This window comes from Entelurus aequoreus, linkage group LG12, assembly GCF_033978785.1.
Source record: "Entelurus aequoreus isolate RoL-2023_Sb linkage group LG12, RoL_Eaeq_v1.1, whole genome shotgun sequence".
Taxonomy (NCBI): domain Eukaryota; kingdom Metazoa; phylum Chordata; class Actinopteri; order Syngnathiformes; family Syngnathidae; genus Entelurus; species Entelurus aequoreus.
Window position 1 is genome coordinate 70272066 of NC_084742.1, and position 18404 is coordinate 70290469.

An 18404-nucleotide genomic window follows, 5' to 3' on the forward strand; every position below is an offset into this window, starting at 1 on the left:
CATTTTTTTCGTGTTTTCTCCTCTTTTAAACCGTTCAATTAAGTGTAAATATCATTAATTATTAATAATAACATAGAGTTAGAGGTAAATTGAGCAAATTGGCTATTTCTTGCAATTTATTTAAGTGTGTATCAAACTGGTAGCCCTTCGCATTAATCACTACCCAAGAAGTAGCTCTTGCTTTCAAAAAGGTTGGTGACCCCTGCTCTAAGTCATTAAAATGTTAAAAACAAGTCAAATTATTTTTTTATTTTTTTATTTAACGCTTACAGTAAATCTCTACAGTATATCAACTTAAGGTTGATATAAAATTTAAAAAACCAAAAAGATTTTATGCCTTTTCTGTCAAGACAACTTTGTTTTTTATAATAAAAGTGAAATATGCAGTATTTCCCCCACTGCCCAAAACCTTCAGAAAGCAATGTTTGATGTGAAGTAATTAGAGCCTTAAAAAGATCAATAATGCAGGACACCATTGATTTTAATTCATTATTATTTTTGAGTAATCACAGTGAAAAGATAAATAAAATCCCATTAAATATATTTAGGATCCAAAAGGTGCCGCACTCATAAAGTGATACATTTTTATTAGTTTTTTTTTTACTTTCAACACTTAAATTACGAGATCAACTTCAGATATATCTGTCCATTTTACCTTTGAACTATTATTTTGTTTGCTTTATGCTCTTTTGTCAATGAAAACGTTGATGTTTTTGTATGGCAACCACACAATATATGCAATATTTTCCACATAAAACATTTTAAAGTGAAATATTTGAAATAATTGGAGCCTTGAATAGGTCAATAATTCATTATTGACTTTTTTTTTGTTTTGAGCAATGGCAAAAAAAAATGAATAAAGATAGACAAAAGAAAAAAAAAATAGCCTGCATGGCAGCTTTGTGTCAACATTGCAACTTTTTCTAGTCAGATTTCACCTCATTCCACTTTTTTTAATGTTTTCTTTTTTTTTTTTTGCAATAGCATTTCCAGAATGTGTGGCGGGCTGGTAGACAATTAGCTGCGGGCCGCAAATGACCCCCGGGCCGCACTTTGGACACCCCTGATGTAAGGCATCGCCTTCGGTATAGAAAGTGTGACTGTTTGCACTTTGGCTGTTCTCAACTCAATAACACCAAGTGAGTTGCTACGTTAAACTATCCATCCATCCATTTTCTACCGCTTGTCCCTTTTGGGGTCGCTGGAGCCTATCTCAGCTGTACTCGGGCGGAAGGCGGGGTACACCCTGGACAAGTCGCCACCTCATCGCAGGGCCAACACAGATAGACAGATAACATTCACACAGTAGGGCCAATTTAGTGTTGCCAATCAAGCTATCCCCAGGTGCATGTTTTTAGCAAAAATAATATAAAATGTAATGTGGTAAAAAGTGCGTCAAACTTGAACGAGGACAGGATTGTGCAAGCAAGAAAGTCGTCTCGGGGAAAAGGCACACAAACAAAAGGTTGCTCTGAATTAACAGCGTAGTTCTTCCCAATTTCTAACTAACAAGGTGTTCCGCACTGGCGAAGGGAACACTGGTAGCAATGTTTTGTTTATTGCCATTCTGAGCACTTACATTTGTTTTGACATCTCACAAATACTGAATTTATTATTCCATTTTCATGATTAAACTTGTGGAAAATTGAATTTCAGCTCCCCCAGTCCAAGGTCATGCATAAATATCAAACCTGCGCGTGTGTGTGTGTGTGTGTGTGTGTGTGTGTTTGTGTGTGTGTGCAGACGGCGGACGAAGACGAGTGGAACCAGTTGCCTAACGGTCAGTTCACCACGGCCGAGAGCCGGCCCGACGCCTACGTACCCCAGACGGACGATCTCCCTCTGCCCAAGCCCTACGGAGCACAAGCCCCCTTCAAGCCCACCCAGGCAGGTGCCAACATGAGACATATACGCAAACCGACGCACCTCAAACCACTAGAGTTGTCGTAAAAACATCAAAACACATTTTTAACTAGATGAGGTGTGAATGCTCCAATGCTGAAGTTGAACTGACATTCTGACAGAATGTAGTATGAATGTAAAACTAGTTTAAATGTTGAATAGTTGGAATTTCCAGGAAAACCGGAAATTGCTTTGGAACTTGGGAGGGTGTTAGTTTGAATGTCCAGGATGAGTGAAATGTGTTGATGTTGGAATGGTTTGAATAGGTTGAAAAATGTGGGAATTATGGAACTTTGAAAAATGTCCCATTCATTTCAATGGGAACTTCATGGAAATTTGGGAATTTTGGGAAAACCGGGATTTTTAAAAAATAAATGATTAGGAGCATGAATCTCCTGATTGAGCTGAATTGGTTGGTGTTGGAATTGTTTAAATCGGTCAAGAAATGTTGAAGTAGTGACAGGGAATTTTGGTTGTTTAATTTCCAGGATGAGTTGAATGTGTTGAAGGTGGAATGCTTTGAATCGGTTGAAAAATGTTGGAATTGTGGAAGTTTAAAAAATTGACAATTCATTTTGAATGGGGAAAATGTCCCTGAAAACTCGGAATTCTTGGAAATCCGGGAATTTTTTTTAAATTGTTGAAAAGGAGCACACAATTTTGAACAGGCTGAATATTTTGGAGTTCGAACGGTCTGAATAAAAAAATGTGGGAATTATGGAACTTTGAAAAATGTCCCATTCATTTCAATGGGAATTTCATGGAAATCTGGGATTTTCGCGAAAAACTGGAATTTTTGGGGAAAATGTTAAAAGACTTGAATGTTCTGTCTGATTGGTTGGTGTTGGAATTCTTCAAATCGGTCGAGAAATGGTATTAAGAAATTCCAGGAATTTCGGGAAAACAGGGAATTTTTCAAGTTTAAAAAACAACTTTGTTTTTTGTCCTGATTAAGAGGAATGTTTGGACAGTGGAACGGTTGAAATGGGTTGAAAAACGTGGAAGGAGTAGTTGCCAGAAAAAAGGGTGGAAAAAAGGGTTTTCTGGGATTTCCTGGAATTTTTTTGAACTTGGAAAAATGATAGTTCGAATGTCCAGTATGGTGGAATGTGTTGAAGGTGGAATGGTTTGAATCGGTTGAAAAATGTGGGAATTGTGGAAGTTTAAAAAATTGACAATTCATTTTGAATGGGGAAAATGTCCCTGAAAACTCGGAATTCTTGGAAATCCGGGAATTTTTTTTAAATTGTTGAAAGGGAGCACACAATTTTGAACAGGCTGAATATTTTGGAGTTGGAATGGTTTGAATCAAAAAAATGTGGGAATTATGGAACTTTGAAAAATGTCCAATTCATTTCAATGGGAATTTGATGGAAATTTGGGAATTGCAGGAATTTTTTGGGAAAAATGTTAAAAGACTTGAATGTTCTGACTGATTGGTTGGTGTTGGAATTATTCAAATCGGTCGAGAAATGTATTAAGGAATTCCAGGAATTTCGGGAAAACCGGGAATTTTTCAAGTTTAAAAAACAACTTAGTTTTTTGTCCTGATTAAGAGGAATGTTTGGACAGTGGAACGGTTGAAGCGGGTTGAAAAATGTGGAAGGAGTAGTTGCCAGGAAAAAGGGTGAAAAAAGGGTTTTCTGGAATTTCCTGGAATTATTTTGAACTTGGAAAAATGATAGTTAGAATGTCCAGTATGGTGGAATGTGTTGAAGGTGGAATGCTTTGAATCGGCTGAAAAATGTGGAAATGGTGGAAGCTTGAAAAGTGGCCAATTCATTTTGAATGGGAAAAATGTCCCGGAAAACCTGGAATTCTGGGAAATCTGGGATTTTTTTTTTTATTGTTGAAAAGGAGCTCACAATTTTGAACAGACTGAATATTTTGGAGTTGGAATGGTTTGAATAAAAAAATGTGAGAAATATGGAACTTTGAAAAATGTCCCATTCATTTCAATGGGAATTTCATGGAAATTTGGGAATTTCGGGAAAAGCGGGAATTTTTTGGGAAAATTTTTAAAGACTTGAATGTTCTGAATGATTGGTTGGTGTTGGAATTCTTCAAATTGGTCGAGAAATGGTATTAAGGAATTTCGGGAAAACAACTTTATTTTTGTCCTGATTAAGAGGAATGTTTGGACAATGGAAGGAGTAGTCGCCAGAAAAAAGGGTTTTGTGGGATTTCCTGGAATTTTTTTGAACTTGGAAAAATGATAGTTAGAATGTCCAGTATGGTGGAATGTGTTGAAGGTGGAATGCTTTGAATCGGCTGAAAAATGTGGAAATGGTGGAAGCTTGAAAAGTGGCCAATTCATTTTGAATGGGAAAAATGTCCCGGAAAACCTGGAATTCTGGGAAATCTGGGAATTTTTGGAATTTCTCAGGAGAAAGCCGACACTTCCCGAATAGGCTGAACAGTTTGAAGTCGGAATGGTTTGAATCGGATAAAAAAATGTGGAAGTTAGAGCGCGCCAAACTCTGCAGAAGAAGAATAAATATCTGAATGTTGGTGTGTAAAAGCATCCAGTATGTGTGAATGTTTTGGAGCATTCACTCAATAAGTTCAATAATGTTTTGGAGCATTCACTCAATAAGATGACTTCCACAGTCTGTGGTTGCTGAGCCTCTCTATGTCCACCTCTCTAAGCATACTTGCTCTAATGGCTTCATGGTTGCAATCTCCACTTTCTTCTGGACTTCCAGGCCATGATTTGTTTGCCACGACACAAACTGACACATTTTTGGAATATTTGATTTCAGGCTTTTGTCCGCGTGTCCCTGGCCGTGTGGTGAACACACTGCGGCGGCTTTAAGCTGCGAGCGCCACTTGAAATCCTAAAAGAGGAAATGTAAATATCAGACAATGACAAAGAAAGGAGGGAGAGAGAGAATAAGTCCACTTGATTCCTTTTCTCTTCTTCCTTGGTTTTTAGGTCATTGGAACACATCAATGATTCACAAGTTGACTTATAATGTTGCCAGGGGTGGACTTGTTCATATTTGGATCTAATTAGGTGGTTGGGTGTGGTTAAAGGGGATGTTTGCAACATTTACGCCGGCGGTGTCCAAAGTGCAGCCCGCGGGTATATTTTTAACGCAAACAAGACACTATTACTAAAAAAACATGAAAAAGTGGAATAAAAGCGTAAATAAAATGTAAAGAGAAAAAGTTTCAATGTTGACATTAATACAACAAAGCTGCAATGCAGACTGTCATTGCGCAACAGTTAATAATGAATCAAAATAAATGTTCTTATGAATTATTGCCCTGGTAAGCTATAAGGCAGGGGTCCCCAAACTTTTTGACTCGGGGGCCGCATTGGGTTAAAACAATTTGGCCAGGGGCCGGGCTGTATGTGTGTGTGTGTATGTATATATGTATATATATATGTGTATATATATATATATATATGTATATATATTAGGGATGTCCGATAATATCGGCCTGCCGATATTATCGGCCGATAAATGCGTTAAAATGTAATATCGGAAATTATCGGTATCGTTTTTTTTATTATCGGTATCGTTTTTTTTTTGTTTTTTGTTTTTTTTAAATTAAATCAACATAAAAAACACAAGATACACTTACAATTAATGCACCAACCCGAAAAACCTCCCTCCTCATTCACACAAAAGGGTTGTTTCTTTCTGTTATTAATATTCTGCTTCCTACATTATATATCAATATATATCAATACAGTCTGCAAGGGATACAGTCCGTAAGCACACATGATTGTGCGTGCTGCTGCTCCACTAATAATACTAACCTTTAACAGTTAATTTTACTCATTTTCATTAATTACTAGTTTCTATGTAACTGTTTTTATATTGTTGTACTTTCTTTTTTATTCAAGAAAATGTTTTTAATTTATTTATCTTATTTTATTTTATAATTTTTTTTTTAAAAGTACCTTATCTTCACCATACCTGGTTGTCCAAATTAGGCATAATAATGTGTTGATTCCACGACTGTATATATCGGTTGATATCGGTATCGGTTGATATCGGTATCGGTAATTAAAGAGTTGGACAATATCGGCATATCGGATATCAGCAAAAAGCTATTATCGGACATCCCTAATAATGACTGAATTAATTAATTACATATTACAAAACTGTCGTATATACTAATTCACAGATGTTATTTTATTATATAAAAAGGTCAGTAAATGATTCTATATATTTGTAAACGCTCTGAAGTGGGAAAGAGGTAGGATTAAATAAGCTTTGCTTCTTCCTACTCCTTTTCGGACGTGATGTAAAGTGAAATGATATGAAATTGTGTGATGTATTATACTGTAAGTGTGTTGATGTTCGAAATAAACTAAAGAAAGAAAGAAAGAGTGGGAAATTTAGGTTGAAGTTTTGAGAGAGTTACAAACAAATGGCTCATATCTTCTAAAAAATTCATTTCATTTTTTACAAAATGCTTAAAGGCCTACTGAAAGCCACTACTAGCGACCACGCAGTCTGATAGTTTATATATCAATGATGAAATCTTAACATTGCAACACATGCCAATACGGCCGGGTTAACTTATAAAGTGACATTTTACATTTCCCGGGAAATATCCGGCTGAAAACATCTTTGTATGATGACGTATGCGCGTGATGTCACGGGTTGAAGCAGACATTTTGGAATAGCACGGTGGCCAGCTTAAGTCGTCTGTTTTCATCGCAAAATTCCACAGTATTCTGGACATCTGTGTTGGTGAATCTTTTGCAATTTGTTTAATGAACAATGAAGACTGCAAAGAAGAAAGCTGTAGGTGGGATCGGTGTATTAGCGGCTGGCTGTAGCAACACAACCAGGAGGACTTTGACTTGGATAGCAGACGCGCTATCCGACGCTAGCCGCCGACCACACCGATGATCGGGTGAAGTCCTTCGTCGCGGCGTCGATCGCTGGAACGCAGGTGAGCACGGGTGTTGATGAGCAGATGAGGGCTGGCGTAGGTGGAGAGCTAATGTTTTTAGCATAGCTCTGTCGAGGTCCCGTAGCTAAGTTAGCTTCAATGGCGTCGTTAGCAACAGCATTGCTAGGCTTCACCAGGCGGCACAGCATTAACCGTGTATTTACATGTCCAGGGTTTGGTTCTGTGTCTCCTGATAGTAGAAGTAATAATAGTATTGTTGATCTTCTGTCTATCCTTCCAGTCAGGGGCATGTTTCTTCTGTTTCTATCCGCAGTTAAGCACGATGCTATCACGTTAGCTCCGTAGCTAAAGTGCTTCGCCGATGTATTGTCGTGGAGATAAAAGTCACTGTGAATGTCCATTTGGCGTTCTGGACTCTCATTTCCAAGAGGATATAGTATCCCAGGTGGTTTAAAATACAAATCTGTGATCCACAATAGAAAAAGGAGAAAGTGTGGAATCCAATGAGCCAGCTTGTACCTAAGTTACGGTCAGAGCGAAAAAAGATACGTCCTGCACTGCACTCTAATCCTTCACTCTCACTTTCCTCATCCATGAATCTTTCATCCTCGCTCAAATTAATGGGGTAATCGTCGCTTTCTCGGTCCGAATCGCTCTCGCTGCTGGTGTAAACAATGTGCAGATGTGAGGAGCTCTTCAACCTGTGACGTCACGCTACTTCCGGTACTGGCAAGGCTTTTTTTTATCAGCGACCAAAAATTGCAAACTTTATCGTCGATGTTCTCTACTAAATCCTTTCAGCAAAAATATGGCAATATCGCGAAATGATCAAGTATGACACATAGAATGGATCTGCTATCCCCGTTTAAATAAGAAAATCTCCTTTCAGTAGGCCTTTAAGGCCCCTGGGCCACATTTTGAACACCCCTGAGCACAGGAAGTTACTTGGGTAAGGTATTGTGTAAAAGAGTAATGGTGTGTGTGATCATCCATTGCTGGCAGATGCTGAGCGCTGTCACTTTCATTTAGCAGCACACTCTCCAGGCCTCATTAAGCAGCTACATAACACGCGTGCACCGCGCAGGCTGGAATTCTCCCATTTCCAAACAGCAATTTCTGGAAGAGATGCTCGGCATGAATGGCCGTTCACTAAATGTGACTCAGCTCGTGCTGTGACGGCTGTCACCGAGATCATTTCCTGAGTCTGCGATGCACGGGTGTTTCACGACTTTTTTTTAAAACGTGTCCGAGCCGAGGGCGTTCTCACGCAACACTTTTGGAATTCCAATCAGATTAACTCAACAGTGGGAGGAATACACAACTTTTTCTCCCTTTTTTATTCAGAGAATGTGTGGAATGTGTGGTATTTCACACAAAAACGACTATACTGTACCGCAGGAGTCACCAACCGTTTTGAAAGCAAGAGCTACTTCTTGGGTAGTGATTAATGCGAAGGGCTACCAGTTTGATACACACTTAAATAAATTGCCAGAAATAGCCAATTTGCTCAATTTACCTTTAACTCTATGTTATTATTAATAATTAATGATATTTACACTTAATTGAACGGTTTAAAAGAGGAGAAAACACGAAAAAAAATGACAATTAAATTTTGAAACATAGTTTATCTTCAATTTCGACTCTTTAAAATTCAAAATTCAACCGAAAAAAAGAAGAGAAAAACTAGCTAATTTGAATCTTTTTGAAAAAATTTAAAAAATAATTTATGGAACGTCATTAGTAATTTTTCCTGATTAAGATTAATTTTAGAATTTTGATGACATGTTTTAAATAGGTTAAAATCCAATCTGCACTTTGTTAGAATATATAACAAATTGGACCAAGCTATATTTCTAACAAAGACAAATCATTATTTCTTCTAGATTTTCCAGAACAAAAATTTTAAAAGAAATTCAAAAGACTTTGAAATAAGATTTACATTTGATTCTACAGATTTTCTAGATTTGCCAGAATAATTTTTTGAATTTTAATCATAATAAGTTTGAAGAAATATTTCACAAATATTCTTCGTCGAAAAAACAGAAGCTAAAATGAAGAATTAAATTAAAATGTATTTATTATTCTTTACAATAAAAAAAAATACATTTACGTGAACATTGATTTAAATTGTCAGGAAAGAAGAGGAAGGAATTTAAAAGGTAAAAAGGTATATGTGTTTAAAAATCCTAAAATCATTTTTAAGGTTGTATTTTTTCTCTAAAATTGTCTTTCTGAAAGTTATAAGAAGCAAAGTAAAAAAATGTATGAATTTATTTAAACAAGTGAAGACCAAGTCTTTAAAATATTTTCTTGGATTTTCAAATTCTATTTGAGTTTTGTCTCTCTTAGAATTAAAAATGTCGGGCAAAGCGAGACCAGCTTGCTAGTAAATAAATACAATTTAAAAAATAGAGGCGGCTCACTGGTAAGTGCTGCTATTTGAGCTATTTTTAGAACAGGCCAGCGGGCTACTCATCTGGTCCTTACGGGCTACCTGGTGCCCGCGGGCACGGCGTTGGTGACCCCTGCTGTACCGGGAAAAATAAAAAGACGAGTGCTCACAGTCACATGATGAAAACCAAACCTTTGCATGTCTTTTTTTTTTTCATTTTGTTTGTCAGTTCCTTCATTCGGCATTTGGCAGCCACATTTCAACAATAAATGACAGTACAGTAAAAGGCAGCCCTGTTGTTCCCTTCCCTCATTACATCAAAGCCAATACCGATATTGGAACAGTGTGTGACAATTACACGATAACAGGAAATGTCGGAACTGTCACATTCGGGAAATAGAACCCTCACATTGACCAAATAAGAATGTAGCAAATGACGCAAGGATGCGTTTTGTTGTTTATGGCATCACAAATAGTGGTGGTTTTTCCCCGAGGCTCTGCAGAGGCTCATTTTACTGTCCTTAAGCTAAAGAAGAAGAAAAAAAAGGACCCCCGCATGATTTCCCTCAACGCTGACCAAATGACAGTCTCTTAATCTTCAAAAAATATTACCTTTTCATCTTCCATCTTATAGGTCCCTCAAGTGTATCCGCTGCATTATCTCCTCATTTAGCTTTGCTCTGAAGTGATAATTGCATCTGGTTTAAAAGCGTCCTTGGTCATTCTGGCTGAAAAATGTCTGCAAGCATGTATTTCAGCTGACACTGTATATATGTGACTTATAAAAACACTCCACTGTATTTCCACTCCAATAGACGCCGTGCACCAATTAATTGTCTGCCTTAACACTTAAAATGTGCTTCCTTTACTATGATGTATAAAAAAGTTTTTTTTGTTACAGTACGTCAGTGTCATTATTTTGTTGTAAAAATATTATATGATATATACAATATTATTTAACATGATTAAAGGTTATTATTGTAAAAAAAAAATATATATATATATACACTACCGTTCAAAAGTTTGGGGTCACATGGAAATGTCCTTATTTTTGAAGGAAAAGCACTGTACTTTTCAATGAAGATAACTTTAAACTAGTCTTAACTTGAAAGAAATACACTCTATACATTGCTAATGTGGTAAATGACTATTCTAGCTGCAAATGTCTGCTTTTTGGTGCAATATCTACATAGGTGTATAGAGGCCCATTTCCAGCAACTATCACTCCAGTGTTCTAATGGTACAATGTGTTTGCTCATTGGCTCAGAAGGCTAATTGATGATTAGAAAACCCTTGTGCAATCATGTTCACACATCTGAAAACACTTTAGCTCGTTACAGAAGCTACAAAACTGACCTTCCTTTGAGCACATTGAGTTTCTGGAGCATCACATTTGTGGGGTCAATTAAACGCTCAAAATGGCCAGAAAAAGAGAACTTTCATCTGAAACTCGACAGTCTATTCTTGTTCTTAGAAATGAAGGCTATTCCACTAAATTGTTTGGGTGACCCCAAACTTTTGAACGGTAGTGTATATATATATATATATATATATATATATGTATATATATATTTTTATATATATATATATATTTTACAATAATGACCTTTAATCATGTTAAATAATATTGTATACATCGTATAATATATATATATATATATATATATATATATATATATATATATATATATATATATATATATATATATATATATATATATATATATATATATATATATATATATATATATATATATATATAAATACACACACACATACATATATACAGTATGTATATACTATTCATTTGGTTAGGTGTCTATTTTGAAAAAAAAATTTGATTTTGTAGAAAATGATATATTAATATTACTTGAATTAAGTCTCAATATTTGTTTGTGGAAGAGTGATTATTTATTTTTACTTAAATTAAGTGTCAATATTTATTTGTGGTAAAAAAAAATAAAAAATTCTAACTTTAAGTGTCATTATTTATTTGTAGAAAATGTAATAATTTGATGTAAGCCCTTTGAGACACTTGTGATTTAGGGCTATATAAATAAACATTGATTGATTGATTGATTGATTGATGTATTACTTTGGTCATTTGTCATTATTTATTTTAGGAAAACTGTATTTATTTTTACTTAAACTAAGTGTCAATATTTATTTGTGGTAAAAACTTTCTTTTTTTTTTACTTCAATAAGTGTCATTATTTATTTGTAGAAAGTAATAGTTTAATATTACTTGGTCATTTGTCAATATTTTTTTGTGGATTTTTTTTTACTCCAATTAAGTCTCAATATTTATTTGTGGAAATTGTTTTATTTAGTTTTACTTTAATTAAGTGTTAGTATTTATCTGTGGTAAATTGTTTTGTTTTTTTACTTTAATAAGTGTCATTATTTATTTGTAGAAAATTTATAATTTTGTCATTTGTCAATATTTATTTTCAATTAAATCTCAATATTTATTAGTGAAAATTTTTAATTTATTTTTACTTAAACTAAGAACGGGACAAGCGGTAGAAAATGGATCTATGTATATATATATACATATATACAGTATGTATATACTATTCATTTGGTTAGGTGTCTATTTATTTTGATTTTGTAGAAAATTATATATTAATATTACTTGAATTAAGTCTCAATATTTGTTTGTGGAAAATTGATTATGTATTTTTACTTAAATTAAGTGTCAATATTTATTTGTGGTGAAAAAAAAAATTCTAACTTTAAGTGTCATTATTTATTTGTAGAAAATTAATAATTTGATGTATTACTTTGGTCATTTGTCGTTATTGTGTATTTATTTTTACTTAAACTAAGTGTCAATATTTATTTGTGGTAAAAACATTTTTTTTTACTTCAATAAGTGTCATTATTTATTTGTGCAACATTTTTTATTTTTACTTAAATTAAGTGTCAATATTTATTTGTGGTACATTTTTTGTTTTTTTTACTTTAATAAGTGTCATTTATTTGTAGAAAATTAATAATTTTGGTTATTTGTCATTATTTATTTATTTATTTTCAATTAAATCTCAATATTTATTTGTGAAAATGTTTTTATTTATTTTTAATTCAATTAAGTGTCAATATTTATTTGTGGTAAACATTTTTGATTTATTTAATACGTGTTAGTGTTTGTAGAAAATTAATAATTTAATATCACTTTGGTCATTTGTCAATATTTGTAGATTTTTTTTTTTTACTTCAATTAAGTGTTAATATTTACTTGTGGAAAATTGTTTATGTGTATATCACTTAGGTGTCATTACTAGTTAATATTACTTCAATTGACTGTCATTAATTATTCATATAAAATAATAGTGTTTGTCTTCCATTAGGTGTCATTCATTTGTGTAGGATGTTATATATATTTAGCAATATTACTTAAACTAAGTCTCAGTGTTTGTGGAAAAATGGTATGACCTGTCAAATATTTATTATTACTTTAACTGATTTTTATTTTTGGAAAAATTACATAATATAAAACAGTGTTTTTTTAACCATTGTTGGGCTATAAAACAGCTGTGGTCCGTATGGGCCGCAGTGGTACTTGTGGCAGTAATGACAATATCATCCATCCATTTTCTACCGCTTGTCCCTTTTGGGACAAAAAGTTTGGAGCTATTCTGAAGCTCAAAAATGTTGACTAATGTGGTAAAGCTGTATTTTCATTTTCACTTTTAAATTAAAGTACCAGTAGAGTGGAAAAACAAGTTGCCTCTATATTGAAGCTATTCTCATATACAGTATCTGATTTATGACACCAAAAGACTTACAATGTTTGCGAACATATAGAAAATGATCAACATAGTATCAATCTCACAGAGATTCCCGGGCCTTTTTGAAAGTTAATGAAGAAGCCAGTTGCGTGATCCGTGACCTGGTGTTAGGAATCGCGGATCCCTTCCCTATCAATAACAATTGCTAATCAATGAGACTTTGAGAGCCAACAACGAATACTTTTCGGAAAATTATGATGCAAAACCTTATATTTTTGAGCCCGAATACAAAGAGGATGAGCAATAAGTTTTACAAGCCGAGTACTAAACGGATGCAGCTTTATTGTAACACTATTGCTAGGTGCTAAACATACAAACTAACTATAATACACCATAATAAACAACACTTAATGTAATATTTCCACTCTTGTTGGGATGCCGACCGACGGGGCGCTTACATAATTCCTTTTAGATAAGGATTCGATCACATCATGAAGGGTTAAAAAAAAAGTTGACGCAATTATGTGTTTTTCACCACTTCTGGGATGTCAAAGTCCACCAGCCTGTCGGTCCATGGCACCAGGTGTCTACTACCAGGTGAGAGAAGCACAAATTATAATCTAGAATTTACTTTTAGCAAGTTTTATATGACTCGGTGTGTCAACAATAACAGTGTAAGCCAGCATTAGCTCAATGCTATCAATGCTATCAATGCACCGCTAAAAGAGTCCGCCTGCGTTAGCGCTTATAATAACATCATCACTCATCTTTGGTTAATTTTCAGGTCATGACTTGTAAATGGAGTATTGTTGGCTGTTTCTGGATGATTTTAGAGGGTATAATGAGTGCAATAGAGGCACCCTTCATCCGTTGACTCAATTGTTAGCTATTTATTTACGATTTCGAAAGGCATAAAAAAGCCAAGTATATGTGTTCATGTCTTACATAAGGATTGTGAATGATAAACAGCACATCTCTGTCTAATGTTTGCTTATTTCCAGTATGACTGCTCTAATAATATGGTCAGAGTGAAGAGGCGTTATTACAGTGACGTAAAACTCTACGGAAATTGCCGAAGATATTCGGAGCGGAATATTCAACTCAATTTATGGCATTTTTGTTATGTTTTAGAGCAGGGGTCACCAACCTTTTTGAAAGCAAGAGCTACTTCTTGGGTAGTGAATAATGCGAAGGGCTACCAGTTTGATACACACTTAAATAAATTGCCAGAAATAGCCAATTTGCTCAATTTACCTTTAACTCTATGTTATTATTAATAATTAATGATATTTATCTTTGTGGAAACACTGATCATCTGAATTATTTCTCACAATAAATATATATAGAAACAGATAAATATCAATATGCAACACTTTATTTTTATATTTTCTCTAAGTGCACATTTTTCAAATTGAACATTTTCAAATGATCACTTCTAAGACAGTCTTGTGAAATCACAATATCCCATTTTAACTAGCTAGCCACTAACATTTTTTAACAAATCATGAATTACTTTGCACCATGTTTGTACAAATAATAACTCATGTAAAATACAAAATTCAACTCTCAAATTTTTAAATAAATCATGTCACACTTTGAACTGGACACCAAATCTGTTATCTGTTTCTTTGTCAGTTAGTGAAGACCAAGTCTTTCAAATATTTTCTTGGATTTTCAAATTCTATTTGAGTTTTGTCTCTATTAGAATTAAAAATGTCGAGCAAAGCGAGACCAGCTTGCTAGTAAATAAATAAAATTTAAAAAATAGATGCAGCTCACTGGTAAGTGCTGCTATTTGAGCTATTTTTAGAACAGGCCAGCGGGCTACTCATCTGGGGCCGTACTTATCAAGCTTCTTAGAATTACTCCTAAGAAGTCTGCTAAGAGTTGACTTAAGAGTAAATAAATTCTTGGCTGAAAGCTGCACTTAAAAGTTAGTTATCAAGCGTCTTACTCACACTTTCAGCGAAGTGTAGGACTGAATCTTAAGTGTCACACTCAGAGCTGAATTACGACATTACTATGTGCCGTAAACGCAATTTTAGGTGACGTCATTTCTGTGTCCATAGAAATGACCAATCTCGGAAGGGAATCCGTTGTCTAAGAATAAAGAAATATCTTGGAAATATTTAAGTGGACAATGGGAGTGTATATTTTGACAATAAACTACAAAATAATACAAAACAAACTAGTCCCCGCCGGCACTCACGCTACCGCTCCCTCTCTTCTCTCGCCCACACACTCACTGACGTCACTCACCTCACGGCCACACACATACGCTACTGTCATAACATTTTCTTTACAATTCATTAATTAGGCAACTAATTTGAAACTGGTGTGGGTGGCTCTATATATACTAGCCCACTGCAGACACATGCAGAAATCAACAAGGAATCGAAAAGTATTAAATCTGTGACAAAAATAATATCCGCTCTGTCTAAACGATACCGTTTGATCAGCTGCTCGTCATCAAAAAAACAACAACATTGTTCCGTTCCCTGAACGTTCGCGCACGTCTCTCTCGCCTCAGTGCCATCCCCTGCTGGCAACTCCTAACCACTTAAGACACCTCTGAAGGTCTCTTGAATATCGTGGAGAGTAGGAGTGATTCTTAGACTTAAGAACGTTGATAAAAAGCTTTTATTCTTAAGTTTGAGAGAAGGACTAAATTTCGCAAATTCTCAGGACTTAAGTGTAAAATGGCACTCTAAGAAGCTTGATAAGTACGGCCCCTGGTCCTTACGGGCTACCTGGTGCCCGCGGGCACCGCGTTGGTGACCCCTGTTTTAGACGGTATTTTCACATACCGTATTTTTCGAAGTATAAGTCGCTCCGGAGTATAAGTCGCACCGGCCGAAAATGCATAATAAAGAAGGAAAAAAACATATAAATCGCACTGGAGTATAAGTCGCATTTTTTGGGGAAATTTATTAGATAAAAGCCAACACCAAGAATAGACATTTGAAAGGCAATTTAAAATGTCTAAAGAATAGTGAACAACAGGCTGAATAAGTGTACGTTATATGAGGCATAAATAACCAACTGGTATGTTAACGTAACATATTATGGTAAGAGTCATTCAAATAACTATAACATATAGAACATGCTATACGTTTACCAAACAATCTGTCACTCCTAATCGCTAAATCCCATGAAATCTTATACGTCTAGTCCAGGGGTCGGCAACCCGCGGCTCTAGAGCCGCATGCGGCTCTTTAGCGCCGCCCTAGTGGCTCTCTGGAGCTTTTTAAAAAATGTATGAAAAATGGAAAAATATTTTTTAATATGGTTTCTGTAGGAGGACAAACATGACACTAATTGTTATAAATCACACTGTTTATATTAAACATGCTTCACTGATTCAAGTATTTGGCGAGCGCCGTTTTGTCCTACTAATTTTGGCGGTCCTTGAACTCACCGCAGTTTGTTTACATGTATAACTTTCTCCGACTTTCTAGGACGTGTTTTATGCCACTTCTTTTTCCGTCTCATTTTGTCCACCAAACTTTTAACGTTGTGCGTGAAGGCACAAAGGTGAGTTTTGTTGATGTTATTGACTTGTGTGGAGTGCTAATCAGACATATTTGGTCACTGCATGACTGCAAGCTAATCGATGCTAACATGCTATTTAGGCTAGCTATATGTACATATTGCATCATTATGCCTCATTTGTAGCTATATTTGAGCTCATTTAGTTTTCTTTAAGTCATCTCAATTCAATGTATATCTCATGACACACTATCTGTATGTAATATGGCTTTTAATTTGTTGCGGCTCCAGACAGATTTGTTTTTGTATTTTTGCTCCAATATGGCTCTTTCAACATTTTGGGTTGCCGACCTCTGGACTAGTCTCTTACGTGAATGAGCTAAATAGTATTATTTGATATTTTACGCTAATGTGTTAATAATTTCACACATAAGTCGCTCCTGAGTATAAGTCGCACCCCCGGCCAAACTGGGAAAAAAACTGCGACTTATAATCCGAAAAATACGGTACTTTGCGGATTGTAAATACAAATACTAACCCTGGTTTAATGGATTCAATGAAACATAAATAAACATATAAAGTCAACTTGTTTTCCATTCCACTGGCACTTTAAGATATTCATTATGCATTTAATATTTGTTATTTTATTTGAGCACACATGTAAATGTATTTTTCATCAGTTTATGAGTACCTTCTTATGCAGTATACTTGGCGAGTACTTTTGTTTCTAATTGGCTTTGTGTGGTAAATAAATAATCATCTTTGTGATTAACACATGGTTTCATATCATTTGACAAGGTTGTAAACTGTAAGTAGGTTAGATATACTTATTCAATACCATTAAAATCAAGATTACTAATTCAGTGTTAACATTTGAGTGGGTCCTGGAAAAGTTGGTCCAAAAAGGTTAGGAACTCCTGATAAAAACAATAACTATCCAACCATCAATTTTCTTCCACTTATCAGTAGTGAAGCCCAGACTTCCCGGTCTCCACCCATTTTTTTCCAGTTCCACCGGAGGAACACCCAGGTCAGCTGTGAAACCTAAGAGCGTGTGGCAGTTTAGGTTTTGTATAACTGCATAGAAAACTGTTTTCGCTTCCCTGGTTTAAATTAAAGTCTAAAAAAGTTTTTCCCTTTTTTTCCCCCAAAAAGTCTCTTAAGCCTTCCCTTGTCTTCCAACAGTCTCCGTCTGTCACATCCTTGTCATTTTCCCTCAAACCCCAGCAGAATTAGTGTCTGCTTCAGAGCCGTCTCCCCCACAAATGTGGCGTCCACGTTCTCTTGTTCGTCGAAGGGGTTCAGAGCTGGTGCACGGGGAGAGAGGAAGAGAAGGGGAGAGTATGTGGAGCGAGGTTGCCATGTGAGAAACACACACACACACACACACACACACACACACACACACACACACACGTTCTTGTATTTGATACCTTCTTGAGACCTCCGGGAAAAAAATATATATATATAAAAATATTAAAAGTTGTTTTTGTTTTGTTTGTAATTGGTTTCAATCTGCATTATTTACTTCAAGTTATTACAGTTTTGTCTCTATATAAATTTTATTACTATTATTATTTTGGGACAAAGGGGGCACTTAAAATTTCTACACACACTTGTTATTTCATATGTTGACCAGAGGGTGTGCACTTCAAATTTTTACACACACTCGTTATTTCCTATGTTGATCAGAGGGGGAACACTTCATATTTTTACACACACACTTGTTATTTCATATGTTGACCAGAGGGTGTGCACTTCAAATTTTTACACACACTTGTTATTTCCTATGTTGATCAGAGGGTGAGCACTTCACACACATGTTATTTCATATGTTAACCAGAGGGGGAGCACTTCAAATTTTTACACACACATTTTTTATTTCATATGTTGACCAGAGGGGGTGCACTTCGAATTTTTACACACACTTGTTATTTCATGTTGACCAGATTGGGGAGCACTTCAAATTTTTACACACACTTGCTATTTCATATGTTGACCAGATTGGGAAC

The 18404-nt window shown here is 35.1% G+C and overlaps 2 protein-coding genes across 6 annotated transcripts in view; one reads left to right on the plus strand and one right to left on the minus strand.

Annotated features, from left to right (window-relative positions):
* ccdc146 (coiled-coil domain containing 146) overlaps positions 1-6369 on the plus strand; it is a 118687-nt gene extending 112318 nt beyond the window's left edge. For all 3 annotated transcript variants that reach the window (XM_062066575.1, XM_062066576.1, XM_062066574.1), the window contains exon 23: positions 1744-6369. In XM_062066575.1, the coding sequence (XP_061922559.1) occupies positions 1744-1950 (207 nt within the window). In that variant the 3' untranslated portion in view covers positions 1951-6369. The remainder of the gene's footprint in view (positions 1-1743) is intronic.
* A 4606-nt stretch (positions 6370-10975) lies between these two features.
* gsap (gamma-secretase activating protein) overlaps positions 10976-18404 on the minus strand; it is a 72383-nt gene continuing 64954 nt past the window's right edge. For 2 of the 3 annotated variants that reach the window (XM_062066583.1, XM_062066581.1), the window contains exon 32: positions 16589-17699. In XM_062066583.1, coding sequence (XP_061922567.1) covers positions 17599-17699 — 101 coding nt within the window. In that variant the 3' untranslated portion in view covers positions 16589-17598. Of the gene's footprint in view, positions 13494-16588; positions 17700-18404 lie in introns of those variants that run through there. The other variant, XM_062066582.1, reaches the window with a different exon arrangement.